Genomic DNA, 26,880 nt, shown 5'->3' on the forward strand with positions numbered 1-26,880 from the left:
CTACCCCCAAATGCCTTCCATTTCTGTAAATGTAAAGTATTCCAATGATCCCAACTACCAGAGGCCTTCAGAGCGTTTCTAGTCTTAGTGCTCAAAGTCCATCAGGTGTGAAAAAGGTGGACGCAACTATCAGGAAACTCCAATTCAGCTGCATTCTTTAGACCAGGGTCCTGCCCTCACCACAGCCTCTACAGCTCCAAGTACATCTCACTCACAACAATTATACTTACACAGAGCCATGGTAATGCATGCACTCTCTAGCTTTTGGTCACATCAACTATCCCTGTATACTAATCCCAACCGCTGAACTTGGCTGGTCCTTCACAATGTAGATCCACTGCTGTAGTAGAGCAGGAAGTTGATGAGAACCCAGACATTAGGAGTTGCAGCTTCCTGACATCAAGCCTGGAGCCAACCTCCCAAACTCTGGCTCAGGGAGGTGACCTTAACAGAACAGTCTGTTCCCATGCCATGAAGCTATGAAATGTACAAGGGGAACACAGAAACTTGAACCCCTATTATTCTTTAAGGTTAGGGGTAGGGGATTTAGAGGAGAGATTTTTCACCCAGAGGATGATTCAAATGTAGAACTTGTTACAAAAGGGACAGTGGAGGCATAAAATATGACAATATTTCAGAAATATTTACATAGGCATGTAAAATGTCATATCAATGAAAGGCCAAAGAAAATGGGGTACAGAGATGTTTGGCTCAGACATGATGGATCGATAACTGGATGATGACAGAGTTCTGCCGTGATTCTGAAACAAGAACTTCAGATATGTTCTTCAGATGAACCCTCATTCTAGAAATAACTTTCCATTAAGTTTCTGTATTGTTCTGAAGAATGAAAATGAGGAAAATATTAGATCAGACAATTCCCTACAGGGATCCTCCTACTCACTGAGCTCAGGCAGAATTCAGATTCCACTTTTAACTAATTCTGAAACAGAGCAAATATTTCTGCCAGTGATCAGCAGTTTTCCATTGAAGATCAGTCATTGTTTCCCAACTTACTTCAGTAGGAAGGGTACAAGAAAAAGAACAAAGTGGAACAGTTTTAAACATGGTGTTTATTTCCCCTACATTTTCCCAATTCTTAGCTGCTCCAATATCATTAGACACAGTTTGTAGTCAAAATAACAAGGGCCTGGAGGGGCACGAACTTAGATATTGGGCATTCAAGCAAGTGATACTGAGAAGTTTCTTCCAAACAGTAGATGATGGGAAGCCTGTGACCAGTGAGACTCAATACCAGGCAGAACACAATGCAGAAAGATGACCCACATCCAAGGGCAATATGCGAAGTTCAATGAAAACCCAGCAGGACAACAGGTCTAGCCCCATCACAACCCTCAAGGGCTGAAGTTCACAAGTGGAAGCAGCAACAGCACAAACGCCACATGTCACCTAAGGGACAAAGCAAACCAGTGTTTAACAGTGCCTTGAATAGATAGAAAGTGAGGTAGGGGTACATGCTCCTGCCACTAAATCAACCACAGCAGCATGCAGCCTAAGAGCAGAAAACAGGAGTAAACTGAGCTTTTCAGTTTATGTCAAGGCTGAACACTTCATACAGCTCAAGAGGACCTCGCAAGTGGCAAGAACTAGGAGCTGAAATGACTGGGATGCCCTTCAGCTCCTATTTCACCTTGTTCCACATTTAACAAGTCAGATTTCCTTTTAATTGTGTCCTCATATTAATGGCACTTGTTGCCTCTGTTTGAACCAATAAGTCACATTATTCTGCTCTGTGTGTGTGTGTTTGAGTGAGTGTGTGTGTGAGTGTGTGCGTGAGTGTGTGTGTGTGAGTGTGCATGTGCGTGTGTGTGTGTGTGTGTGAGAGAGAGAGAGAGACCTTGCAAGTTTTTTTTTCAGGTCAAAATCAGTTCCACCAGTGACCTCACGAAAAAAAGCCATTTTCTGCAGTAATGTTAATTTGTACAGGCCAGAAGTTTACAACTTTTATCATACCATCTTACTGTGATAACCTATGGGGTAATATCAGAGACCAGGAGTGGCTGAGCTGCTCTTATAATGAACCAGTGATAATTACTCTGATTCAGTTGGTTGGCTCATTCATGGGTCAATGGGTAAAGTTTTCATTAAAGTCAAAGGTCATGAATACAAACCTATTGCTGGGACAGGAACACATAGGACCAGAGGCAAGATCAAAGCTGGGTCTTGGGGCTGTGAGGTTGCAGTCTTATCCAGGATGGCAAAAGGGGTGGCTTATAATATTCACAGTGTTTTAGTCAGAGTCTAGACCGTTGAATTCTGTGCTGCAACCTTACGGAAGCCAAGTTTATTATCTTTTTCTACTGATCTAAAAGATGTTGGCATTTTTGGCAAGGTTGAGATTTAATGCCCAACCCTCACTTGATTACTCTTCAATCCAGAAGATGTTACTGGAGTGCTTGAGTTGTAAGGAGAGATTAGAAAAGTTGGAGCTTTTTTTCTCAGAAGTGAAGGAGGCTGAGGGTGCCCTGATAGAGGCATACCAAATCATGAGGGGCATAGATAAAGTGACTGGACATAAGCCTTTTCTTGGGGTAGGGGAGTCTGAAAATAGAAAGCATAGACTAAAGATGAGAGAGAAAAGTTTTGAAGGGGACCTGAGGGGCATATTTTTCACACAGAAGACAGTAGATGTGTGAACCAGTGGAAGTGGTAGAGATGGGTACAATTATAATGTTTAAGGCATTTAGACAGGAAACTAGATAGGAAAGATTTGGAGGTACACAGGCCAAATGCAGGAAAATGGGACAACTTAATCAGCATGGACATGATGTGTGAAAGGCTGTTTCTATGCTCTATGACTATCTAAGCCAAAGGAAGTGTTCGTGAGCTATCTCCTTGGCTTTTCGCAGTAATAGATAAGTCCAACGGTTCCTAAAGATGGTAGCACAGGCAGAAAATGCATCAAAAAGCACACAGAATGTTTGCCTTCATTTGCCAGGCCATAAGAGTACAAAAGCAAGGAGACTACATTCCGACTTTAGAAATTTTTGGTTAGGCTACTGCTTGTGTACTGTGTTGTTTTGATCACAACCCATAATTACACTGGAGATTGGATTTACCAGATGTGGCCTGGATAGAGTAGAACATAGAACAATGCAGCACAGTACAAGCCCTTGATGTTGTGCCGATCCATATATTCCTTCCAAAAAAAAATGGTTCAGTTCTGAGGAGAGACTGGTATGGGTGGGTTGGTTTCCTTGCAGCGGAAGAGGAAGAGAGAGATCATGGTTGAGGTGTTCAAAATTATTGGGGGGCAGGGGGTTATAGATAGGGTAGATAGTAGGAAACCTTTTCCAATGGCAGAGATATTAATCTGAACAGAGGTTTAGGGGGGAATTTGAGGTAAACCTTTTCATCTCAAAGGTGGCTCACATCTGGAATGTGTTGCTGAGGAGGGTAGTGCAGGCAGGTACTCAGCTTTCATAGCATTGGAGAATGTATGGATGGTCAGCATGGATAGGGTGGGCTGAAGCCCTTATTTCCATGCTGCTTAACTTTAACCCTATAAAACTGCTTGGTCCTGAAGAACCAGGAGGTTTGAGCAAACACAGGTGACCCAATGTCAGCAGTTTGAATGAAAAACATTCATGCTTACAGAATTCTCAAATCACCAGCTAAAAAATTGACATACAGGAAAAATATGCTCTTACAGATGAATGGGAAAATAATAACTAAACAATTTATTTGGATATGTTCAGCTTTGTATTGGGGGGTGGGGGAGAAAGCATACAAAGTGGGGCTCACCTGCCTGTTAAATGTTGTTGCCTGTTTGGCAATGAAACTTACCCCAAACTACGCCAAATCTAATCAGAGGAATGCAAGCTTCTGGACTGTGGCACATCATCCCTGAAAAACACAGAGCACAAACTGATTTACAACTCTCCAACAAACTAAATCCCAAAAAGTATGAGCATATTCACAACTTAATATTATCATTGCCCAAGTGTTTGCTTTAGATTTCTGCCTCATCGGTGGAAGAAAAATAGAGGGTTACAGGGTAGGGAGGGTTTAGTATTTTTTTAAGGAATATATGGGTTGGCACAACATTGAAGGGTGGTAGTGTTCTATGCTCAATCTTTAACTGTTCACTAAGAACATTGTTTATTTCATGCACACTAATTTTAAATATTAGAGACATTTTGCATGTGCGAGACAAGTCAAAACAAAACACACCCTTTTGTTGTCTATAATGAAAGAAGTTTCACCTTGGCTCATTGAAGACTTGCTTATTCATTCACCTTTTAGGATCTGGGGACACTAACATTGATCACCAATCTCTAATGCCCCTTAAGAAGATGGTGGTGAGCTGCTTTCTTAAACTGCTCGAGTCCTTCTGGTGAAGACACTTCTGGAATGCTGTTGGGATTTTGAGAATTTCGACCAGCGATAATACCCAGTTACTGATCTACTTCCAAGTAAGGACGATGTGTGAATTGGAGCTCAGAAAATTCAGATGATGGTGATTTCATGCAATTAAATCCTAGTGCTTTATGGTAGTAAAATCTGTGCTAATGGCAACTGTTGTCCAGATTCCTACAACCAAATAACTCAAAGATTATCCAACCCAGCAAGAAAATAGCAGATTTGGAAATATGTTAAAATACTGTATATTTGATTTTATACCTTAGAAGTTTGGAAGAAGCCACATAGCTAATGTAAGTGCTTATAAATAACATTTTCACTATCCACATGAGATGATCCCACGGGGGTGGGTGTATTGATTAGTGGTTCTCAAGAATTATGCAAGTAAAGATGGTGGTGCTGCCGGAGCTGCTGTAGTGGCAGCTCTGCCGCTTGTTTGGACATGCGGGGAGCTGAGATGCAGGCCTCCCTGGGGTCCAACCAACCAGTCAACTGCCATTGGCTCCACACAGCCTGTTGAGGGAGCTGACGGTGGTTTCATATGAGATTCTGCAACCTCGGGGTCTGAGCCAAAGATGGCAGCACATATTACTTGGGAGCAGCCACGAAGGGTTGCAGACTCCAGAGAAGCAGAGCAGGGCACCAAACACAGTTTGAGTAGATCACCCCACACCTGAGAAGGAGAAGCAGATGAAACAACCTACAGGACTGTGACCATGGAGGTGGACCAGTGAGGGGACTCAGCAGCTGAAGGACCAGTGCAAGTGCTGGGCTGCTAGCAACTTGAGGTGAGGAATTCACAGAAGCTACAAGCTGCTGGAGATTGCTCTTGGGAGACTCACGCCAGGCTGTAGACTGCTAGAGACTGGCTTGAACTGGCCGGAGGAGTACCAGGTATTGGAACCAGGATGTGAGGGGGTGTCAAAGACGTGGAAGAGTCCCTGACCATGTCGGAGGTTCAGATCTGGAACTCAAGTCGGTTTGGACTGGACTCTGGGTGGCTGCAGAAGTGCTGGAGATGAATCTATGGATATTTGGTGACTCCAGGAGGACTCTCTTTTGCTTCTTTTTCTATGATTGCAAGAAATACAAGAGGCGCTTAGGCAATTTCTGCTGGTGGCTAATCTGTCAGCCTTCCAGCAGACAAAAAGGAATTTCATGTAAAAGGACACTGTTTTATTACTAGGACAATAAATTGAATCTTGAATAGATTTTAAATATGTTAGTAAGCAGCTATTCGTTAGAATGGGAGAGGATGCTGGGACTGCAAAGAGAAATTGTCCTTAGAACAATAGTTCTCTTTTATTCATTGCCCAATAATAGACCATTATTTTTAACTCAACCCAAACTCCAGACAAGAAAACAAACTAGTGATTATACTTTACCTGGGCGGAGTTTCAAACCGGGGAGCAGGTGGTGCCCGTCTGACACGAATGTATTCTGAGCGCGCTCTGTTGTGATCTGGAGTCTCCTGTACAGCTTGCTCTGGTAATAAGGAGAAGAAAGACCATACCATTAGATTTTCTCCCAGTTCCCAGATAATGATGTATTATGGTCTCCTGCCAACTTTGATTACAGAAAATTACATTATTAGCTTAATAAATACATAGAGTTTAAAGATTGATGGTTTATTTAATCACAGCTGCTCGATTACTCACCGATCTGTTCCATTATATTTCGGGTTGAACTAGTGACAGGTGGATGCTCCATGATTTCTATCCCCTACAGAAAGATAAATTATGTTTATAACACAGGAATATTTGATTTCCTGACTAATTTGATTGTTTATATTTTTTTACATGAAGAAACTCCCTCTTCCCACTTCTTTCACTCAAGGCAAAAGATAAAAGGTTCAAATGACTCTTAAAAATACACATTTAAGTGTTGATTACTTTTTAATTCTTTTATGCAACCAATCTCAATAGATAAGGCATTTAAATAGCATTAAAACCTCAGTTCATCACACAGAAACACCAATGACCTGAAGTTAAGACATTCTAGTATCACTATTTAAATAATATCTTGTCTTTGTGAACAAAAAAATGTATCACTTGTCAGAGCATCAACCCACACAGCACAGAAACAAACCCACAGGCCCAGGTCTCCATGTTGAACAATGTGCCCTCCTGTAGTCCCACTTGCCCGTATTAGGCCCACACCCCTCCAATCCCAACCCATCCAGATAATGTTTCTTAAAGCAAGCTAACACACCTGTTGCAATTTCTGCCTGTCAGCTTGGTCCATCTGCCCACCATTCTCTGAGAGTGACTGTCCCCTCACGTCCCTTCTAAATCCTGTGCCCTCCCTCCTCACCTATAGTCATGCCTGTAATGATAAGTCATCAGGTTTGCTACTAGCAAGGTCTTGAGGATCATAGTTCCTGTTTGATTATACTTGGCTGTCAGCAGGGTGTTCACACAGACGAGGAGATGGCTGTAGGAGACTTCTGTAATGGAGGCTTGCAGCCTCATGGGCTGTTTACAACTTTAAAGTAATGAACCTTTTCCTTCATCCATGTGTTGTCTAAGAACTCCCATATACAAATACAAGATGAAACATGGTGTCAGAAGTGGGATGAAGGAAATGAAAAGGAAACACTTTAAAAGGAAAATCTAAAGTCAGCAACTGATCAGTGAAGAGAAACTAACAAAGTGAAAATGGAAGGATTCTATCCACCAGCAGGTAATGTGGCTGAAAATTGTAACAGATTCAAACAAGGTTTTGGATTGTATTTAGCAACAGTCAGAGCTGATGAGAAAAGTGATAAAGTGAAAGTGTCAGTTTTCTTGCATGTCGTGGGTGATGAAGCCCTGGAGGTATATAATTTCACATTTGTGCTGAAGGAGACAAAATGAAATTGGAAAAAAATATTGTAACAGTTGGAGGCATACTGCATACCTAAACGTAGCGTGATGTTTGAGAGGCACAGATTTTTCACGTGTACAGAAAATGGAAGAAAGCATTGACCAGTATGTGATTGAATTGAGAAACAAAAGCAAAATGTGTGAATTTTGTGGACTGACCTGTGAAAAATTTCATCAGTTTGTATCAGGACAGGCAATCAGTGTAGAGACTGACCATAAGCCCTTGATTCCATTGTTCCAAAAGCCATTAAATGAATGTCTACTTTGAATACAAAGAATGATGATTAGGCTGCAATGGTATGCACTGAATGTGGCACTGAACTCTGGGTAAGCTAATGTATACAGCAGACACATTGTCTTGAGCTGTTGACACAAGAGACCCCGCAAACACCAAAATGGATGAAGATGTGAATGCCTTTGTGGACATAATCGCAAGTGCACTGCCCGTATCAGGTGCATAAATGGAACTCATAAAGTCAGAGACAAAGATGAAACACTGAGACAACTGAGAAAAAACATCTTAGATGGATGGCCCAACATAAAGCAGGCCTGCTTACCTGACTTTGCAAAGTACTGGAACTGCAGGGCAGAACTATCAGAGGTTGAAGACATTATCTACAAAGGAAGTAAAATCCTTATCCCAAAGAATCTGAGAAAAGAGATGCTAAAAAGGATCCATGGAGGACATATCAGAATTGAAAAGTTTAAGAGCACGAAAGGTGATGTACTGGCCGAGAATCAACAATGATATCACAAATGGTATCAAACTACAATATGTCAGAAATGTCACGAAAGCAATCCTCTTTCTTCTTTGGCTTGGCTTCGCGGACGAAGATTTATGGAGGGGGTAAATGTCCACGTCAGCTGCAGGCTCGTTTGTGGCTGACAAGTCCGATGCGGGACAGGCAGACACGGTTGCAGCGGTTGCAGGGGAAAATTGGTTGGTTGGGGTTGGGTGTTGGGTTTTTCCTCCTTTGCCTTTTGTCAGTGAGGTGTGCTCTGCGGTCTTCTTCAAAGGAGGTTGCTGCCCGCTGAACTGTGAGGCGCCAAGATGCACGGTTTGAGGCGATATCAGCCCACTGGCGGTGGTCAATGTGGCAGGCACCAAGAGATTTCTTTAGGCAGTCCTTGTACCTCTTCTTTGGTGCACCTCTGTCACGGTGGCCAGTGGAGAGGTCGCCATATAACACGATCTTGGGAAGGCGATGGTCCTCCATTCTGGAGACGTGACCCATCCAGCGCTATACAGAAGGTAGGCACTGACCTATTTGTATGTCAAAGGAAGGACTATCTTGTAGTCATAGACTATTACTCCCTGTATCTAGGTGTGTAGACTGAACACCACCACTGCAGATGCTGTAATAACAAGTATGAAAGCCATATACTCCTGACATGGCATGGCAAACGAAGTCTTCACAGACAATGGACCCCAGTTTTGGAATTCAAAGTTCTGACATTTTGGCAAAGAGTGGGACTTTGTACACACCATGCCAAGTCCTCATTTTCCACAGTACAATGGCCTAATGGAAAAATCAGTACAGTCAATAAGAGTGACGTACAAGGCAAAAGACAGTGGAACAGACTTCTACCAGAGCATGCTAGTATACCATACAATGCCGCTCAAGTGTGGTATATTACCAGCACAATTCCTTTTGGAATGTAGGCTAAAATCAAACCTACCCATTCAGGAGAACCTCCTAAAAACAAAAGAGGTGGAGAAAGTGAGGAAATTCAAAGAACAACAGAAAGAAAAGCAAAACTATTACTTTGTCAGAGGAACAAAAAACCTACCGGAACTCTACACTGGTGACTAAGAAAGGCTGAAAGACAAAACAAACTTATGGACTCAGAAGAGAACTATCCTTAGTGAAGTCCAACCAAGATCATACACCATTCAGACAGATGAAGGTGGTGTTCTGCGAATAAATCATTGAGATCTTCAAATGGGATCAGCCACAGTAGATGGAAAGATGGATACTGTTGATGAACCTGAATACACAGCTGAGAAGACATTGTCTGAGGCAACAACTCAGATTCAACGACAATCAATCAGGAGATAGTCAAGACATGTGAATCCTCCTAAGAGACTCACAGAGAAAATTTAAAGACTCCTGTTTTAGAATGAAGTGCTATCTTATTCGCTCCAAGTTTTAATGTATGTAAATGTGAACACACAAAACAAGTGTTAAAAATGTTAATAATCATGAAAATGTAAGTTCCTGGTATTAATTAAAATTGCAGAGATATACAAAGAAAACATGTTCATTAACAGTAAGCTACTTTTGCTTTAAGAAAGGGAGATGTGATCATGGTTGCATTTGCTACTTAGCAAGGTCTTAAGGATCATAGTTCCTTTTTGATTATACTTGGCTGCAGGAGAGATCTGTAATAGAGGCTTGGAGTCTCATGACAAGCCTCATAGGCTGTTTACAACAACTTTAAAGTAAAGGACCTTTTCCTTCATCCATGTGTTGTCAAAGAACCTCACACATACGAATACAAGATGAAACAATGCCCACTCATCTATGATTCTCCTACTTTTTATTAAAATTAATTAAAAAAAAAATTAACAGGCCATTTTTGCCCATGAGCCCTTGCTGCCCAATTAACCTACAACCCTAGTATGTTTCGAACAAAGAGAGGAAACCAGAGCCCTCTGGGGTAAACCCATGCAGTTACGGAGAGAATGTACAAACTCCTTATAGACAGTGCGGGATTCAAACTCGTCCCGATCGCTGGCACTGTAACAGCGTTGCACTAACTGCTACGCTAACCATACCACCCATAGATTTTGAAAACAGACTGTCACTATTCACTACATCTATATCCTTCATGATTTTTAGACCTCAGTAAGATTCACTTTCGAAGGAAAACAGACCAAGTTTTTCAATTATCTCATGATAACTCAACTTCTCTAATCCTGGCAACAACTTTATCATATGCTTCCAATAGCAAGGTGGACAGAACTGCACACAATATCCTTAGTGTGGCCTCACCACATTGTCTTGTATAATGTCGTTTTTTTATTTTTAAATTATTTTTTATTGAGTTTGTAGCGGTGCTATGGTGGCACTACAACTCCCAGATGGCATCAAACTGGCCACGTGACATCAGTGAGTGATGACATCACCATGTGTTGAGCACATGATTCAGGCTTTTAATAGGCTGCACGGATGATGAAGAGTAAATCCATTTGATTCACTCTAAAAAAGCCTTGTGTGGTTACTTTGTCGTGTCCACTGAGATTCCAGTGGACACAAATTTAACATATAAATCCTACATACCAAGTCATCTAATATAACAAACAACAGAAATGTAAATCAAAAAGCCATCCCTAAATGATTATTTAACTTGTTTCTTTAAATCAAATTCTATCAATATAAATAACAGTTTATCCCTTTCTCATAATGTATCCCACTATAGTTCTGGATAAAAAAAATAGATAGGACTAAATTAAACAATCCCTTTATAGAAACAAAGGGTAAAGTCTATCTCAATTAATGGTATGATTCATGACAACTAAGTTTAAACCCATGTTTAACTCATTAATCTTGTTCTGACGAATCTAATCCCTCCTTCAAATCAAGGTTAACTTGTAAAATTTTAAAGATATGGATCAAATAGCAACCTTCAGGCACCAGACAGAAGTCCCTTTCACACTTGCAAGTGTTCCCAGGAATTAACGGCCAATCGGCCTAAAAAGGGTCTAGTGTGAAATGAAAATCGTCATCTCATGCTCGGGATAGACTACCTCGATTCCTAGTGCAATCCCCGGTGTCTGTGGACACTGGCTTTGCAATTAAGTGTGCATAGAACAGGCAATTATATTCTAGGACAGAAATGACCCAAATTTTTGGGTGAGTACAAGAATGTGAAGGAAGAAAAGATTAAAATGAAAGTATAAACTTTGCTGTGGGAAAGTTGCAGTGGGAGAGAGAGGAAATAAATAGCAATTAATAGTAATGGCAGACAATTTTTAAACAGTGCGGGAAAGTTAGTAGTGCTATAGCTCACAATTTATAAAGATCGTGGGGAAAAAGCGATCGCAGACCTGACTTCCCAGAATGCAGCCATGCACACAGACTTTTCTCTTCAGCACGACATTCTGGGAGGTCAGGTCTGCCATCACTTTTTCCTATCTGTCCACTAGACCTTTTTCCAGAATTACGCATGCTCTTTAAAATACTTATTGGCAAACTGTGATCTGGCCATCTTTTCTGTGCCTAACAAGTGCATCTTGCAGTGTAGCCTCTGTATTTCTGTTCATGAAGTCTTCTGTACTGTAGTCATTGACATATCCACAACTGCCTCCTGAAAAGTGTTTCTGATCTGTCAGACATACGTTTGGATTTCCAGTGTATACTCTTTAATATTTTAATAAATTAACTGCTTTCCTATATCTATGTAGATATGCTCCATGGTCCTGGCCAAACACTATTTCATCCTACCATGCGAGCATGATATGAGTAATAAAGTTGACGTGACATAAATGATAAGATTATTTTGTGGCAAGGTGCAGAAAATATCTGCTATAGTGAACACTGAAGGTGACCTGAGGGTTACAATGGGAACTAGATCAAATAAGAAACTGGGCAAAGGATTGCAGATGCAGTTCAACTTGGAGAAGTACGAGGTGCAACTTTTGGGTAAATCAAACCAGGGGAGGACTTGCTCTATTTACGGCAGTGCCTTAAAGAGCAGAGAGATGTTGAGGCGCAGGTACATATAGTACCCTCCATAATGTTTGGGACAAAGATACCTCTTTTCCTTTATTTGGCCCTGTGCTCCACAGTTTTACATTTATAATCAAACAATTCACATATAATTAAAGTGCACATTCCAGATTTTATTCAAGGTTATTTGTATACATTTTGGTTTGACCATGCAGAAATTATAGTACTTTTTATACATAGTCCCCTTATTTCAAGGCACCATAATGTTTGGGAAATTTAGCTTCACAGGTGTTTGTGAGTACTCAGGTATGTTTAATTGCTTCATCGATGCAGGTGTAAGAGAGTTAGGTTTGCTTCTAAGCTTTTGCTCCTCTTTGGGATCTATAGTTGCCATTTTGTAACACGAGGACCAGAGTTATGCCAATGAAAGTGAAAGAAGCCGTCATGAGGCTGAAAAACACGAATAAAACGGGAAGAGACCTCGCCCAAACTTTAGGATTACCAAAATCAACAGTTTGGAACATCATTAAGAAGAAAGAGCGTACAGGTGAACTCAGTAATCGCAAAGGAACTGACATTTCCAAGGAAGACTTCCACTGCTGAGGACAGAGAATTCTCATCATAATGATGAAAAGTAACCACACAAGGATTTTTTAAAGTGAATCAAATGGATTTACTCTTCATCATCCATGGTAGAATCCTACAAAAATTCTCATTGAACTGCAACCTTTGCAAAGGACTTTCCTAAAGAGAATAACCCGACAAACAATCTTTTGTGAACTCAATAAAAATCTTACTTCTCTTCCACCATGTTTCTGAGATTCTGCTTGTGTTGAGGGTTCAATCTTGACCTGTACAACAAACAAATCTGTACTTCAGAAAATTAGGAAAGTTACCAACCATATAAACAATATGTTCTTGATAATACATTTACAGTGTTGGCATCTAGTGTCATGTATAACATTTGACAGCATGTTAAACCCACTTTTTTTCCCCCCAAAAAAGTGGCTCAAAAATATTCCCCCGGTCTTATACGCGAGGTTGAAATTAGGGTGATAATAGTGAATAATGCTGACAGTTACGTTGTCCCCACACTGGTCATTGTTGTGTTGAAAGTGTCAAGCTCGTGAGAGATGAGTCTGGACACAAGAGTTTTCAATCAAATGTTACTTTTATTAACACACAATTAATAGAAGAGTGTGGGAAAATACACAAACAATTTAATAGACATACACGCACAATTTATACCAGAATGGAAACATGGAAGTATTGATCTATTGCAGTGGATTTCAAACTTTTTCTTTCCACTCACATACCACCTTAAGTAATCCCTTACTAATCACTGCTGTTGATCGTTGGGGGCTAGTAGCGGGCCGTCAGGGGGTGGGGTGGGGGGGGAACGGAGCATTGAGCTTCAGACTATTTAAACTGAAGACAAACCCACAGATTAGATTTCTTACAGCACAAGGTGACAAGACACACCTGGGGACAGCTGAGAGCGGGGTGGTAGGATCAGTGTGGGGGCTTTTATCACAATGCCACTCCCACACACTAATCTTCTCTCCCTTAATATCTGAAGGTCTGTCAGTAACTGTCTTGAATGCATTCAGTAACTGAGCATTCACACCCTCAAACACTCTGTAGAGTTCCAGATTCAGTACCCTTTCATACATACTTTTTATCTTATTCATGAATGATCAAGCCCTATTTTGTGCCAGGTCGACTCTGCTTTTACCTTTGCTGTATAATTGCAGCTCATTCGGGCAGACAGTGTCAAATCAGTGGAATGTTACCATGCCGGCTTGGAGCTGGACCCATCCATACTTGGTGATTGCCCTCACCCCTCTCCATGAGCAGCCCACAGCAACAGAGAGCAGGACAGTGAGCTGGCTGCCGGAGGAGAGTGGGACAGTGGGCCACCAGGAGAAAGCAGGTAGCAGGCTGCCGGTTCAGAGGGCCACCAGGAGAGAACAGGCAGTAGGCCACCAAGAGTGGGACAGCGGTATTATTATTAAAAAGATTTTTCCTGTTGTCCTATTTTCATGTTTTGTCCAAGTTTTAAATGCTTACCCGTAAATACACTAAAAATTGCAGTACACATACACATCCTTACAGAATTGTATACAGCCAGCGTTGCGGGATTGTTACTAGGCCTGCTGCTGGAAAAAAACCAGGAATGGAATGACTACCCCATTTGGTGCTTTTTAGACTGCAGGCATTCCGTTAAAAAGGAGCAAATGTCCCAGAACAAAAGGGCTGTGTAAAAAGTATAAAAGACTACAGACAAAGCAAGCTTTCATGTTGCCAATGTTGGTAAGTTTATAACACTACTTTCCCATCCTTTACTCAACAAATATTATTCAATTCAAATCATATTTCATCATTTAATATTGCCTCAAGTCTCCCAATTTACAAGCAACTAGCGCATTCACTAACGTGGAACTCTACTTCACTCTTGATGTTAAAGTTACATTATTCTGAAAAACTATTTACTGCCAGTCAGTGGCCAAAACATTAAAGTTGGCAATACTGCAGAATATTTTGACAGATCCTTCCAAGTCAAATACAAATTGCAAGTATCTCAGATTAAGGTACTTCTGTGCAACGATTTTCTTCTCAGTAAAATCAACCATTTATTGTATTTATTTGGCATTTTTTTCTTTAAAATTTTTTAAATTGATTTTAATAAAGAACTTAGACAAATAAAAAGGGTACAATTCAATAAGATTGTATGGACTGTTACATAAACTAAGTAAGATATTCTGTATATCACTAACATACATAAATTGTAAATCATATTCATAATTCATTTTATAAATAGTATATATATTTTTTAAATTTGGCATTTCAAATGTTTTGTAACAAAGCATCCCAAGGATATTTGAAAGGTGTATTCTTAAGTAAAAAGACTTGACACTAGGCTGCAGGTCAGATATGGATAGATGACTAATGCTTAGTCAAAGGAGTGTCTTAAAAGAGGAAGGAAGGGTAAAAACTAGAAATTCACAGCAATCATAAAGTAAAATTTCTGCAACTAAATTTACCTGATTGAAGTCTGGCCAAAACTTCTGACCTGATCTTGTTTCCCAGAAAGTCATTTCTTTCTGATTGTCAGCATCCACGCAACATGAGAATTTGTGTATAGTAAAATTACCATATTTCGCAGGTTTCCTTCCATACTGATTCTCTAATGTCCATCGTGTAGGCTCCCCGCTGTACTCTGAACTAATCGGGTAGCCAGCATTTTCCACATTCAGTAATGTGCCTCTGGGGCTAGGTTCTGCACCGTGAAGCGTCGTTGGCTGTATAGTACACAAACGAGTCAATGACTGCTCTGAGCTACTCAAACAGGAGTGGACAGCACACTTTTGGCCTCCCAGAAAAGAATCTTTTCTGCAAGTCTTGGTAAACTTATTCTGGAGGTTACTTGCTGCCTCTTCTGTGATGGCATTTTGCTTTGCTACTGAGCAAACAAGATCATCAGATATTACCAATCCTGTCCTCATTCTTGCAAGAGTGGAGTTCCTAGGGTCTTTACTGTCTGCACTTTTATAACTGGATTCACTAAAGCTGGAGGCACTCATGAATGAGAGGAGACTGATATCGCTGCTTGAACTTTCATCACATGAATTAAGTCTGCTATCTTTGCTATTTGGAGGTGATGAACTAATATCATCTGTACTGGAAGAATCCTCTCTCTCCGTATAATAGCTGAGACTCAATGGAATTGGGGACCTTTTTCTGAGTCTTGGAGATGGAGGCAAACAATTGTCCACACTTGAACTTTCTGAGTCACTGGTTCCATAGCTGGTCTGAAGTTTATAATTTAATATATTAAACTCTTCAAAACCAAACCTTCCATCATCATTTGTGTCTCTGCCAATCCAAGAACTTGCATGGTTTTCACATTCAAGAGATGCTGGCGTATCTGTGTGTGAATTCAAATTTAGCTCTGTGTCAATCCCATCAACTTTATCTCTCTTTGCTGGCTGAAGTGACTTTGACAATTCAGTGGTGGTCACCTGGGATGTAGAGTCACTATGACATATAGTGTATGACTTCAATTGATCATTGTTTATCTGACCACTTCTCTGAAGTCTGATCAACTGGTCATTTGTATGTTGTTTACCAGAATGTTCTTGATATGGGGGATTGCAGTCTGATTGCAAAAAATCTGAACAGGTTATGTCTCTCTCACTGGTCTCCAATTTGTATGTTTGCTGGAAAAATCAATTAGATTTGTTAAAACATAGAAATGCTACACTTAATCACTTAGCTAAAATTGGTGGGTGAGTGGAAACAAGTCAATGAACTAAAGCTCTTGCCCATTCCTTTAGATACAAAGATCACCCTATACACTGCATAATCAATGCTTTTTCTTTCATTTCAACAGCTTTATTACCTACATTATCAGGTATTGGTTGCATCCTTTTCAGAGGTCATCAAGTAAACTACTTAAAAAAAAATGTTGGCACAACAAAATCCTAGAAGCTTTATCCAGGCACAGAAACTGATGATCACCAAAGAAAGATGCTTTTAGGAATGCTCCGGATGCAAACCCATACCAAAAGTTCTGCCTTTCCAATCTGCAATGTTGTTTAAAATCAATGGAGAATCAGGACATGGGAATTGGAAATTACACAATATAAATGACAAGATGAAGTGGAATTTGAGGTATATAAGAACATTTCTATAAATGCTGACTTTCTGCAGTTTAGCAAAGACCATCACCAAACACTCAGCATTCCAATGCTGGTGTTCCAAGTTCCTATCTACACAATGATACTTCTAAACACCAATACTTAGATCACATAAGCTTTTCATACCAGGTGTTGCTGATGTGTGCACAAATCTCTCTTCTCCCATAGCTCCTGGCTTCTTGCCATCAAGAAAACATCCCAACTTGCCTCTTGGAGATCTGGAGTGGATAACTCACAACTCCGTCTTCTAAATTTGCTTCACCTTTACTAGGCCCATATCCTCCTGCAATTTACAGTTCCCATTTACACAGTGACTGTGCCTCCTGGACACATGTATATTCCAAATGGACTGTGCACAACTAATTATAGGTTTGTTTCTGACATCATGTCAAACTATCTGCAATCTACAGCTCAGAACACCTATCTTCTTCAAAGAGTTTCTTCAACACAGAAATGGGTACCAGATTCAGAGATTATTGCAGGCTGGGGACCTGGAAATTTTTTGAAGCTGGCAATCATCTTCATTACATGAGAATATTAAGATTATAATGTTGTAGCCCAATATTGTAGTTAGGAATACAAAGCTCTTACTGAGAGCATAATTTTCCAAATGTATTCCCACAAATAACTAGCAAATGAAATTCAGACCATAAATACTTGGGTGACATACTTGTTAGCAAACCATAAAATACCAGGCAGCAGGTTTTCTTATAGAAAGGCGCATATCCATAAAGGTTGCACCTTGGATTTGCCAGAAACAGAACTGGAATTTATGGATTACAGCGATTTTGGGAAACACAAATTGAAACCAGATTATCATTTGGTGAGTGGGATTAGTGGATGACTGCAGGTCACTTGAGCCAATGGAAGAGAATGTGACAGGATTCTCGAGACATCCTGCTCTCTTAGAGGTTTTGGTTGTTTCTGCGAGGCATTCAGGATCCTAGAATGTAATGGAAAAGGTGTACTACTGAAACATCCTGACAAAGCTAAAGTTGTTGGATATTTCAGGAATACAATTTTTAAAAAGCATATTGGGAATCAGAGGGCATATTTATCACTACCCAATTCATTTTGCTTCAGGAATACTCCTGACAGGAAAAGTAAGACTAATTTATGACCTATTCTTGAAAATGTGGTGTAGGATTGAGGTCATCGAGATTTTCTCAATCTTTCTTTCTGTGAAATATTAAATGATTGAAATATAACATTTTAACATCTGCACATAGTGTTAAAACTGAACTTTGGGCTTTAACATTCTATTTCAATACTTAAAATCCAAGGAAGAGCAGAATTAATGTTTAACACTACCTCTTCTATCTGTTATGTAAAGGAACACTGTCCTTACATGTAGAGTGGGCAGTATTGCATTAGTAACTCATGAAGAATTTTCTGGGTGTCCCAGCACAATTTCATTAATTATTTCTAGCATTGACAATCATAACATTCATAAACTATCTACCCTTAATCCATATGCTACTTGTAGAAAAATATTACACCTGATATTTAATGTGCTATTAATTTTTCAATTTGGCTTGAAAAATAATTTGTATGTCCAAAAAAAATGGCAGCGAGGTTAAATTTTAAGCCAATCCAACTATCTCTGAAGAGAGTGAAACATGAAAGTGTGCAGATGCTGTGATTGTAGTAAAGACACAGACATGATGGAGGAACTCGGCCGGTCTCGCAGCATCCATAAGAGACAAAGATATATAACCGCTTTCAGGCCTGAGCCCTTCTTCAAGATATGTAAAAAGCAGTGTAGAAAGGCCTGAAACCTCGGTTATGTATCTTTACCTCCTATGGATGCTGCGAGACTGGCTGAGTTCCTCCATCATGTCTGTGATTTTACCTCTGAAGAGAGCTCCCATTTATCTTCCTCAGGGCATGTAGGACAGCATGCAAAAATACCAATGCAAGCAGAGTCAAGAAATTAAATTACAATTGAACAGTGACTTAATCCCTTATGCACTTAATTTTCCCATTGTTGTTATAACTAATGTCTTAATGATTAGGGTTAGGGTCTTGACTATCTTACTTACAGTACTTAGTCAAGGTTTACCTTCCTTTTAGTTAAATCTGTTTTTTCTACAACTGAATAGTTGGACCTGTCAGGTAAGCTTTCGTTGTCCCAGTAGAGGTGATAATACTGTTTTTCTGCTCCTTCATGCTGAAGTGCATCCATTTCCTCCTCATCTTCAAATTCCCACTCTTCGGTGTCAAAGTGCTGATTTACCAACTCAGCTTTTGGCACGGGCAGAGCCTTAACTGCAAAAGCTCTGGCCTGTAATCAGATTAAGCTACATTTTTAGAATCCATCAATGTTCATAGTATTTTTCCCACGTTAGCTGGTTGCCACCCTCATAATACTTTTTAAAAAATATTCAAAAGAGTGCAACATATCATGTATCAACAGTAAAAACAAAATAGATGAAACAACATGGTGGGTCTTATGAGAGCACATTAACACAATGATAAACAATCCCTTATATATTCTTTAATGAACTAAATCAACTAAACAATTCAACTTCCACCACTCACTGGATCAGAGAATCCCAATGAATCACTAACCTCCAAGAGAAGTAATTTTTACATATCTCAGTTTTAAATGAAAACATTCCAACATTGACCTTGTCAATCTCAGTTAGGAGCTTATATATTTGAAGAAGGCCACCCTTCACTGTTGTAATTGTAATTGTTTTCAGATCGAAATGGAATGCACCGTTAGATGTCAAAAATCTTTTTAGCTTCACGTACTTGACGCAATCAAGAATAAAAGTTGCATGCGACCTCAGCGTCAGTGAATCAAACCTTCATGGCTAGAAAGTTGAGGAAGACAGCCAAAGATGTCAGCCTCGATGACTCCCTGTACCAGTGTTTCATTCAAGTGAACTTAGAAGGCTTTCCAATTTCCGGACCTATTCTCAAAGCTCCAAGCTGATAAGTTTGACCAGCTGATCAATGGAGAAACCTTACCGTTCAAAGCTAGCAATGAATGGCTAGACTAGTTTAAACATTGTCATGGGATTTCTCAAGTGCTAGTGTCTGGAGAAATTCGCTCAGCCAACAGTGCCGCCACCAGCGAATACCTGGCAAAACTAATAACTCTTAGAAGGTGGTTACATCGAAGAACACATGTACGACTGTAACGAAACAGGCTTCTGCTACAAGATGATCCCAGACTGCACTGTCTAGCAAAGATGATGCCCATCGATGTGAAGGGTTCAAACAACAAAGATCGCGTGACATTGTTGTTTTGTGTTAACAAGACTGGAACACCTCGTTAAAAGCACTCATGATTGGCAAATTTCACTCGACCCGCTGTTTCCACCATGTCAACATGAAGTCATTACTATTCGAGTACATGCACAGCGGGAATGCTTGGATGACCAGTGTCATCTTTGAGGATTGGTTTTGCATAACTTTTGTCCCTGCTGTCCGCGCTCATTTGTATAAGCAAAACCTAGAACCCAAAGCTCTTCTTTTGCTTGACAACTGACCTGCCCACCTACCAGCTGGCAACGTATTCAGGCACAATGGAAAGATCTGAGTTTCTTACCTCCCAAAAAACACTATCCAGCCCCTAGATCAGAGGATCATCTCCACGTTGAAGGAGATTTACAGACGTGAATAAATTTGTAGAATTGTAGACGAATCAACAATGCTGGAAGACTATCGGAAAAGCATGAACATTGAGGAAGTTTGCCACTTAGGTGGGAAGGGCTGGGCAGCAGCCAGTTCCTCGTGTGTGGAAAAATGCTGGAAGAAGGGTTTGGGTCCAGCCTTTTCATGACAAGAACCTACCAAGGAAGATGATGATGAAGAAGAATTCTACGGCTTCACATATGGAGGTGGGTGAGGCACAGAGGCAGTTTCAAATGACCAAGTTTCAAGTTTCACCAGTGGTACCGTCTGCTGCTGATAAATGCCCAACGTATAAGTATCTGATGGACCCCGAGATCGTTTGTAACATTACTATAGCACCAGTTCCCGAAACATAGGAAGGTGACAATGAGGAGCCTCCACCCCCACCCAGAAGTGTTTCAAACCATTGAGTACGTTGAGGCTCGCCTATGTTGGATGGATTCCCAGGAAGTGGACCACAAAATTCTCCAGCTCAGAAGCATTTTGGATTTTGCTTGCCACCAGCGACCTGCTATGTACAGGCAACAGTTACTCAATTACTTTTTTTAAAAGAAAATAATTATTGTTAAAAAAAAATTGTAAAACCTCAGGAAAGAAATCAGGAAGGCTAAAAATTACATGACCTTTGTCAGACAATAGGTCCTCAGGGTTTCCTCAGGTATATTAAGAGCAAAAGGAGAGAAAGGGACAAAATTGGTCCCCATGAAGTTCAGAGTGGTCAGCTTTGTATGGCACCAAAAGAGATGGGGGAGATCTTAAATTTTTTTCCCATCAGCATTCACTCCAGGAAACAGGCACAGAGTTGTGGGAAGCAAGGAAAACAAACAATGAGGTAATGGAACCTATACAGATTAAAGAGAAGGAAATGCTAACCGTCTTAAAGCAAAGAAGGGTGGATAAATCCCCAGGGCCTGCCAATATATTCCCTTGGATCTTGAGGGAAGCTAGTGCAGAAATTGTAGGTGCTCTGGCAGAATATTTAAAATGTCCTTAGCCATTGAAATGGGGCTGGAGGATTGGAGGGGAGCTCACATTGTTGTTTAAAAAAGGCTCCAAAAGTAACCCTGGAAATTATAAACCAGCGAGACTTGCGTCAGTGGTAGGTAAATTATTGAAAGGTGTTTGAAGAGATCAGATATACAATTATTTGGATAACCAGAAACTGATTAGGTATAGTCAACATGGCTTTGAGTGTGGTAGGTTGTGGTAGGTTGTAATCTTACAGCTTATCGAGGTAACCAGGAAAATTGATGAAGACTGTATACATTGTCTACATGGACATTAGTAAGGCCTTGACAAAGTCCAACGAGGTTAGTCAGGAAAGTTCAGATGATAGGTATTCATGGTGAAGTAGTGAATTGGATTCAACAATGGCTGGACAGATGCCAGAGATTAGTGGTGGATGGTTGCTTCTCAGACTGGAGGCCTGTGACTAGTGGTGTGCCTCAGGGATTGGTACTTGGACAATTGTTGTTTGTCATCTATATCAATGATTTGGATGCTGATGTGGTGAATTGGACCAGCAAGTTTGCAGATGATACTAAGATTGGAGGTGTTGTGGTCAGTGAAGTTTACAAAGCTTGCAGCTGGATTAATGGGCTGAAAAAAGGCAGATGGAATTTAATGAAGATATGTGTGAGGTGTTGCATTTTGGAAGGAGAAACCAAGAAAGGACATTAATAGTGAATGGTAGGGTACTGAGGAGTGAAGTAGAATAGAGGGACCTGGAAATAGATACATAATTCCTTGAAAGTGGTGTCACAGGTGGATAGGGTTGTATTGAGTATAGGAGCTGGGATGTTAGGGTAAAGTTGTACAAGACATTGGTGAGACCAAATTTGGAGTATTGTGTGCAGTTTTGGTCACCTAATCACAGAAAAGATGTCAATATAATGAAAAAAAGTGGAGAGAGATTACTGGGATGTTGCCTGGACGTCAGGAACTGAGTTACAGGAAAGGTTAAACAGATTAGAACTTTATTCCCTGGAGCATAAAAAAATGAGGGTAGATTTGATCGAGGTATTTAAAATTATAAGGGGTATAGACAGAGTAAAAGTAGATAGGTGGGATACAGACCAGAGGACATAGGCTAAGAGTGAAAGGGGGAGGTTCAGGGGGAATACAAGGGAGAACTTCTTCACACAGAATGTGAGTGTGTGGAATACTGGCTCAATTTTAACATTTAAGAAGAATTTGGACAAGTACATGGGAGAAATATGGAGGATTATTGACTGGATGCAAGTCAGTAGAACTAGCCAAAACAAAGTGGTTTGGTACAGATCAGAAGGGCTGAAGGGGCCTGTTTCTGTGCTGTAGTGTTTTATGGTTCTATAGTAAAGATGCAATGATGACTGATAGAATTAGAGATTTTTAATTTGGTGACAATGAAGCAACAACGATACATTTTCAGTTGAGGATAGTGTTTAACTTTAAAGGAGAGCAATTAGTGATGTTTCTAAGCAAATGCACTTGGTCCTTTAGAGAGGCACAGGTTTGGAAGGCATTAATGGACCAGTCTGAGAAAGTTATTGCAATACACTTTACAGGAAGTACATGGTGCAGCAACAGTGGAATGGCATTGAGAAATGAATGTTAAGGAGCAAGCTGCTGTAGCCTGAATAGTGCTGAGCTTCTTAAGCTCAGCTAGGCATGAAAAATAGTTCACTGCCTTCCTGACATGCCGTGTGGATAGTGGGAAGGTTTAGGAAGTGGGGGCATTGGTCACTTTTACTCAATCTCTGTTGTAAATTTGTGGATAGCCCAGCTTTGGATCAATGGTGACCACCACCACCACTCACATTCTCTACCACTGCAGAATGTTTAAGGTGGTGATTAGACAATGGCAAGGAATGTAGAATGGAACATGCAGGTGGGTAGACATCTTTCTGCTGGAAATGGTATCGCATCTGCCTGGTTTGTACATTACATGTCTTAGTCCACATCTACATTCTGTTAAAGTCACATTGCACATTACCACAGACTATTCATTGAGTTGGGAACAAAACAACACAATTAATAGTCACATTAAACTCTATTGTGAAGGAAAACTTGTGGTTAAGGCAACAAAATACTGTGAATCTAAACAGAAAATGGCAGAAATGCTCACCAGGTTACATTGATATCATGGGAAAAAAAACAATGTATGTCAATGACCTGGAACAAGAACACAGAATTGCGCCTACTGTAACTTGGTGTATTTCTTACAGAAGTATCTTCTGTACACAGATTTCAATTTTACTTGGGCTCAGTGGCATTTTGATATTTCCTAAAGTATATGTATGATCAGAGGGTAGAACAAAGTACCATCTGCAAATTAATCCAATCTTCCAGCTGAGACAGTGACAGGATTGGAGAATTCATACTGGCAAATCTAAGAAATCTTCACTGAAAGGACAGGGCTTCAGGAAATAAATGCAGAAGTCCAAAATTCCTGACTGCTCAAGAATTGGGTCAGTCCAGGTTTTCTGATTCTCAGGCAGTAATTTTAACATTCAAATTTAAGGAATAAAGAGATTATCAGATAAATTTTGATAGTTTATTCATTAGCAAATACAGCATGATTCACTTAATCAAAACGAGCCATTTTAAAGAAAAATAAAGTCAACATTTTACCAAAAATGCGTGCAATGTTTGAAATTGTTTAAAAATGAACATTGTAAAATACAGTATGCAAATTAAAGAAATTATTTGATACAAATAAATTATTTTATTAATAAAATATTTGCATAAAAGATGCGAAGTACAAAAAACGAAATATTTATTCATTCATTTCTGTGACTTCTAATGTTTCTGCTGCACTGCTTGACGCTTCATTTACTTCCTTTAAATTCTCTCATATATTACCTTGTTTATGACTTTGTGATAAGATTATCCTGCACCATGAAGACTGAAGTTTCTTTTCCAGAATTTTAATAATAGTTTCCATGGACATTTCTTCAGTCGCCCAAGATATCTTTTCTTCTGGTCGTTTTCTTCACCAGATTCTTCTGAATAATTCTCTTCTATTTCATCAGGAGTTGTAACGCTTTGAATTATTTATTGATCAGTGAAAGTGGCTCAATTCAACATCATCTTCAATGCATATTCACACTTCTATGTCATCAGTATTAAGTATGTGTAAAAGGATTGTTTTCCAGAGATAATCCATCAGTTCTTGCACTTCAGATGCTGTCCGCTTAATATGGAATCCTTATGCATGCATGGATGCACACAAAAGCCTGCTAAATTTAAAAAGTTTGAGAGATTTCGAAAAGTCCAGATTCTCGGGTGGTCCAGATTTCAGGCATCCGGAGTTTTGGACTTCTACTATGTCTGGATACTGGTAAGAAAAATATAAAAGGCAACTATAAGAAATAACAAAATTGCTATTTGTGACATGAGGACCATAATTGTGAATATATCGGGCTTCGATCCAACTACTGTTCATCCCACCATTTGTGCATTCCAAACCAGCTTTTCACATTTATTTGTTAGCTTTTCTCTTGTATGATCATCTAGTTTCCATTAATACTTGCCTTCATCTGTTCTCTGGAAGCAAGTTCCATTTTCTGCATTCTAAACATTTGTTAACACATTTTATTTCCCTATTGAATTTAATAACTACATTCTATTACTTAGAATTGTGTGTTTCTTTAGAAGTATCTAAGTTCTTGAAACTCCTTTTTAAAGGATGGAGGAGGGTCTTTGAATATTTTTGAGCTAATTCTTTCTCCTTCCACAGTATTGACTTACTGAGTATCCCAGTTTCTGTTTTCATTCTTAATTTGCATGAATAGTTTTGACTTGGAAATAACTCTGCTTCTCACATCAATCATTGTGAAATAATGCTATGAGCTTCCTCAAATTTGTCTAACATCCCTTAAGTCCTTACCTGAACTTAAAATATTTTCAGGTTTTTTTCCAATTAGCTGTTGTCATTCTGCTTTGTGCCCATTCCAAATGTAACATGTGGTACCTAATCTGAACATCCAAGAACTTAATGCCTTCTACATTACTCTTCATTATCTTTTCTATCCCCCTTCAGAGTATTTTCAAACTAGTTAAGCGTGAATTGGACTTTCTAAATCCATGCTATTTTCTGGCACAGCGCCCAGTTCACCTTTTGTCAGTTCAATGATATATTCCATTCTCTTTCCCAGCCTGGACATTAAACTAAATGCCAATATTTGTCAGGTTTGCTCAAATATGCTACTAGGTACAGGGATTAGAATTACTAAAACCAAACATGGACAGTGATTGAGACCAACAGGTTACAATCCAGATAGTAATGTAAATAAAAACTTGTTATGACTTGCTATCTTCTCAATGGTGTATAGGGGAAAATATTATTGGAGAATATATTGTTCAATTTCTAAAGAGTTTAAAATGTTTAAAGTTCCTTTTAAATTTGTATGTCAGTCACTGTCAAGCACAGGAATGCTGAGTTAGCAACTTGATTTTATATAGTTTGTGTAAAGTGCTAGAAATAGAACAGATTGAATGTCTTGGCATAGGCAGAAATATTCTGGAGGGATTACTTATGGCATAGCATTACTCCATGAGTCAGTAAGACTTTTCTTTAAATGTCAATGCAGCTCAATGTAAGCGAGGATTTCAAATCAGTACTTGAAAATAGTATTAAACTTGAAACATTGTGAATATTACACTAGAAGAAAAACATTAAAAGAGTCCAACATATACATGTATATCAATTTGTAATTGAATATTCATTGCCACAGTTCAGACAAATTACATTAATGTGCAGAAATAACGAATTCTTGTGATGGTTCAGTAACTATTGCCTCTATTCCAAATCCGACCCGGCGAAAGTTTGGATCCAAATCAAATGCTGTCCGACGGAAACATTGAACGAATGGTCCTGATAGGGAGGATTTGTCCAAAACGCAACCATATCGAGACGAAGTCGGCTGGACACATTCAGGTTTATTCCAACTGATGGCGAGAGGGCGGACAGGCATGAACTGGGTCGTGTTTTCCACGCTCACGGGTTTCCCAACACGGCGAGTTGAGTGGAGGTCCTGGGGCCAAGCCCGGCTTCGGGACAAGCTCCACACCACCCACGGAGTGAGCCCGCAGCCTCTCTCGCCCCCGGACCAGCCCTCCCTCTCCCCACCCCGCTCTCTACCTTGCTCCCGGGGGCCCCCGGCACCTCGGCCCCGCTCTGCGTCTCCACCTCGGCGCCCAGCACCGCCCCCAGCCGCTCCAACGACTTCCCGATGTCCTCCAAGGTCATCTCCATGAAGCGAGGGGCCGGCTGGACCGAGGCGAACGCGGGCTCGGCGCTCCGCTCCTTGGCCTTGGCGGAGCCCTCGGCTTCATTGTCGGCCTTCCGCAACGACAGCAGCGCGATCACGAAGGCCAGGAAGGTGAGGCACAGCGAGACCAGCCACACCTCGTCCATGGCCGCCTGCACACCACCCCACCCTCGGGGCACGTGACCCGCACGCGGCGCCTCGCGTCCACCCCGCCGGCCTGCCAGCCAGCCAGCCAATCACTGGTCACGACTTCGAGATCGATTTCGGTTCGCGCCCAATCTCACGCATCCCTTCGATTTTCGCCGCGCCAACTTGAAGGATGCACGCTGTTGATTGGACGAGATTTTCGCCAATCGCCGAC

At 40.4% G+C, this 26,880-nt stretch overlaps 2 protein-coding genes across 5 annotated transcripts in view; one reads left to right on the plus strand and one right to left on the minus strand.

Annotated features, from left to right (window-relative positions):
* ift140 (intraflagellar transport 140 homolog (Chlamydomonas)) overlaps window positions 1-23,913 on the plus strand; it is a 190,447-nt gene extending 166,534 nt beyond the window's left edge. The window contains exons 32-34 of one of the 3 annotated variants that reach the window (XR_011347128.1): window positions 4,267-4,436; window positions 6,912-7,065; window positions 19,326-23,913. The gene's annotated coding sequence lies outside the window, so the exon portion shown is untranslated. Of the gene's footprint in view, window positions 1-4,266; window positions 4,437-6,911; window positions 7,066-12,307; window positions 12,709-19,325 lie in introns of those variants that run through there. The other 2 variants (XR_011347127.1, XR_011347129.1) reach the window with 2 other exon arrangements.
* Window positions 1,056-26,865, minus strand: LOC138746818 (uncharacterized). 2 transcript variants are annotated; one of them, XM_069905333.1, is made up of 8 exons: window positions 26,390-26,865; window positions 18,683-18,904; window positions 14,965-16,140; window positions 12,718-12,771; window positions 6,042-6,105; window positions 5,769-5,868; window positions 3,808-3,867; window positions 1,056-1,410 (listed from the first exon to the last, which is right to left on the minus strand). In XM_069905333.1, exons 1-7 carry the CDS (start codon window positions 26,663-26,665, stop codon window positions 3,825-3,827), a joined length of 1,935 nt encoding a protein of 644 aa, XP_069761434.1. In that variant the 5' UTR covers window positions 26,666-26,865; the 3' UTR covers window positions 1,056-1,410; window positions 3,808-3,824. The 2 variants fall into 2 exon arrangements, with proteins under 2 accessions (XP_069761434.1, XP_069761435.1); XM_069905334.1 differs by lacking the exon at window positions 14,965-16,140 and having other exon boundaries at window positions 26,390-26,838.
* Window positions 26,866-26,880: the final 15 nt, after the last annotated feature.

The sequence above is a fragment of the Narcine bancroftii genome, chromosome 12, assembly GCF_036971445.1.
Source record: "Narcine bancroftii isolate sNarBan1 chromosome 12, sNarBan1.hap1, whole genome shotgun sequence".
Taxonomy (NCBI): domain Eukaryota; kingdom Metazoa; phylum Chordata; class Chondrichthyes; order Torpediniformes; family Narcinidae; genus Narcine; species Narcine bancroftii.

Excerpts from the sequence above, each read along its gene's own strand:
- LOC138746818 (XM_069905333.1), bottom strand. The coding sequence starts at position 26,665 with ATGGACGAGGTGTGGCTGGTCTCGCTGTGCCTCACCTTCCTGGCCTTC. Across the intron at positions 12,772-14,964 it reads TTTGGCCAGACTTCAATCAG|GTCAAGATTGAACCCTCAAC; the intron begins GTAAATTTAGTT and ends TTTGTTGTACAG. Across the intron at positions 6,106-12,717 it reads AGAAACATGGTGGAAGAGAA|GGGATAGAAATCATGGAGCA; the intron begins GTAAGATTTTTA and ends ATCTTTCTGTAG.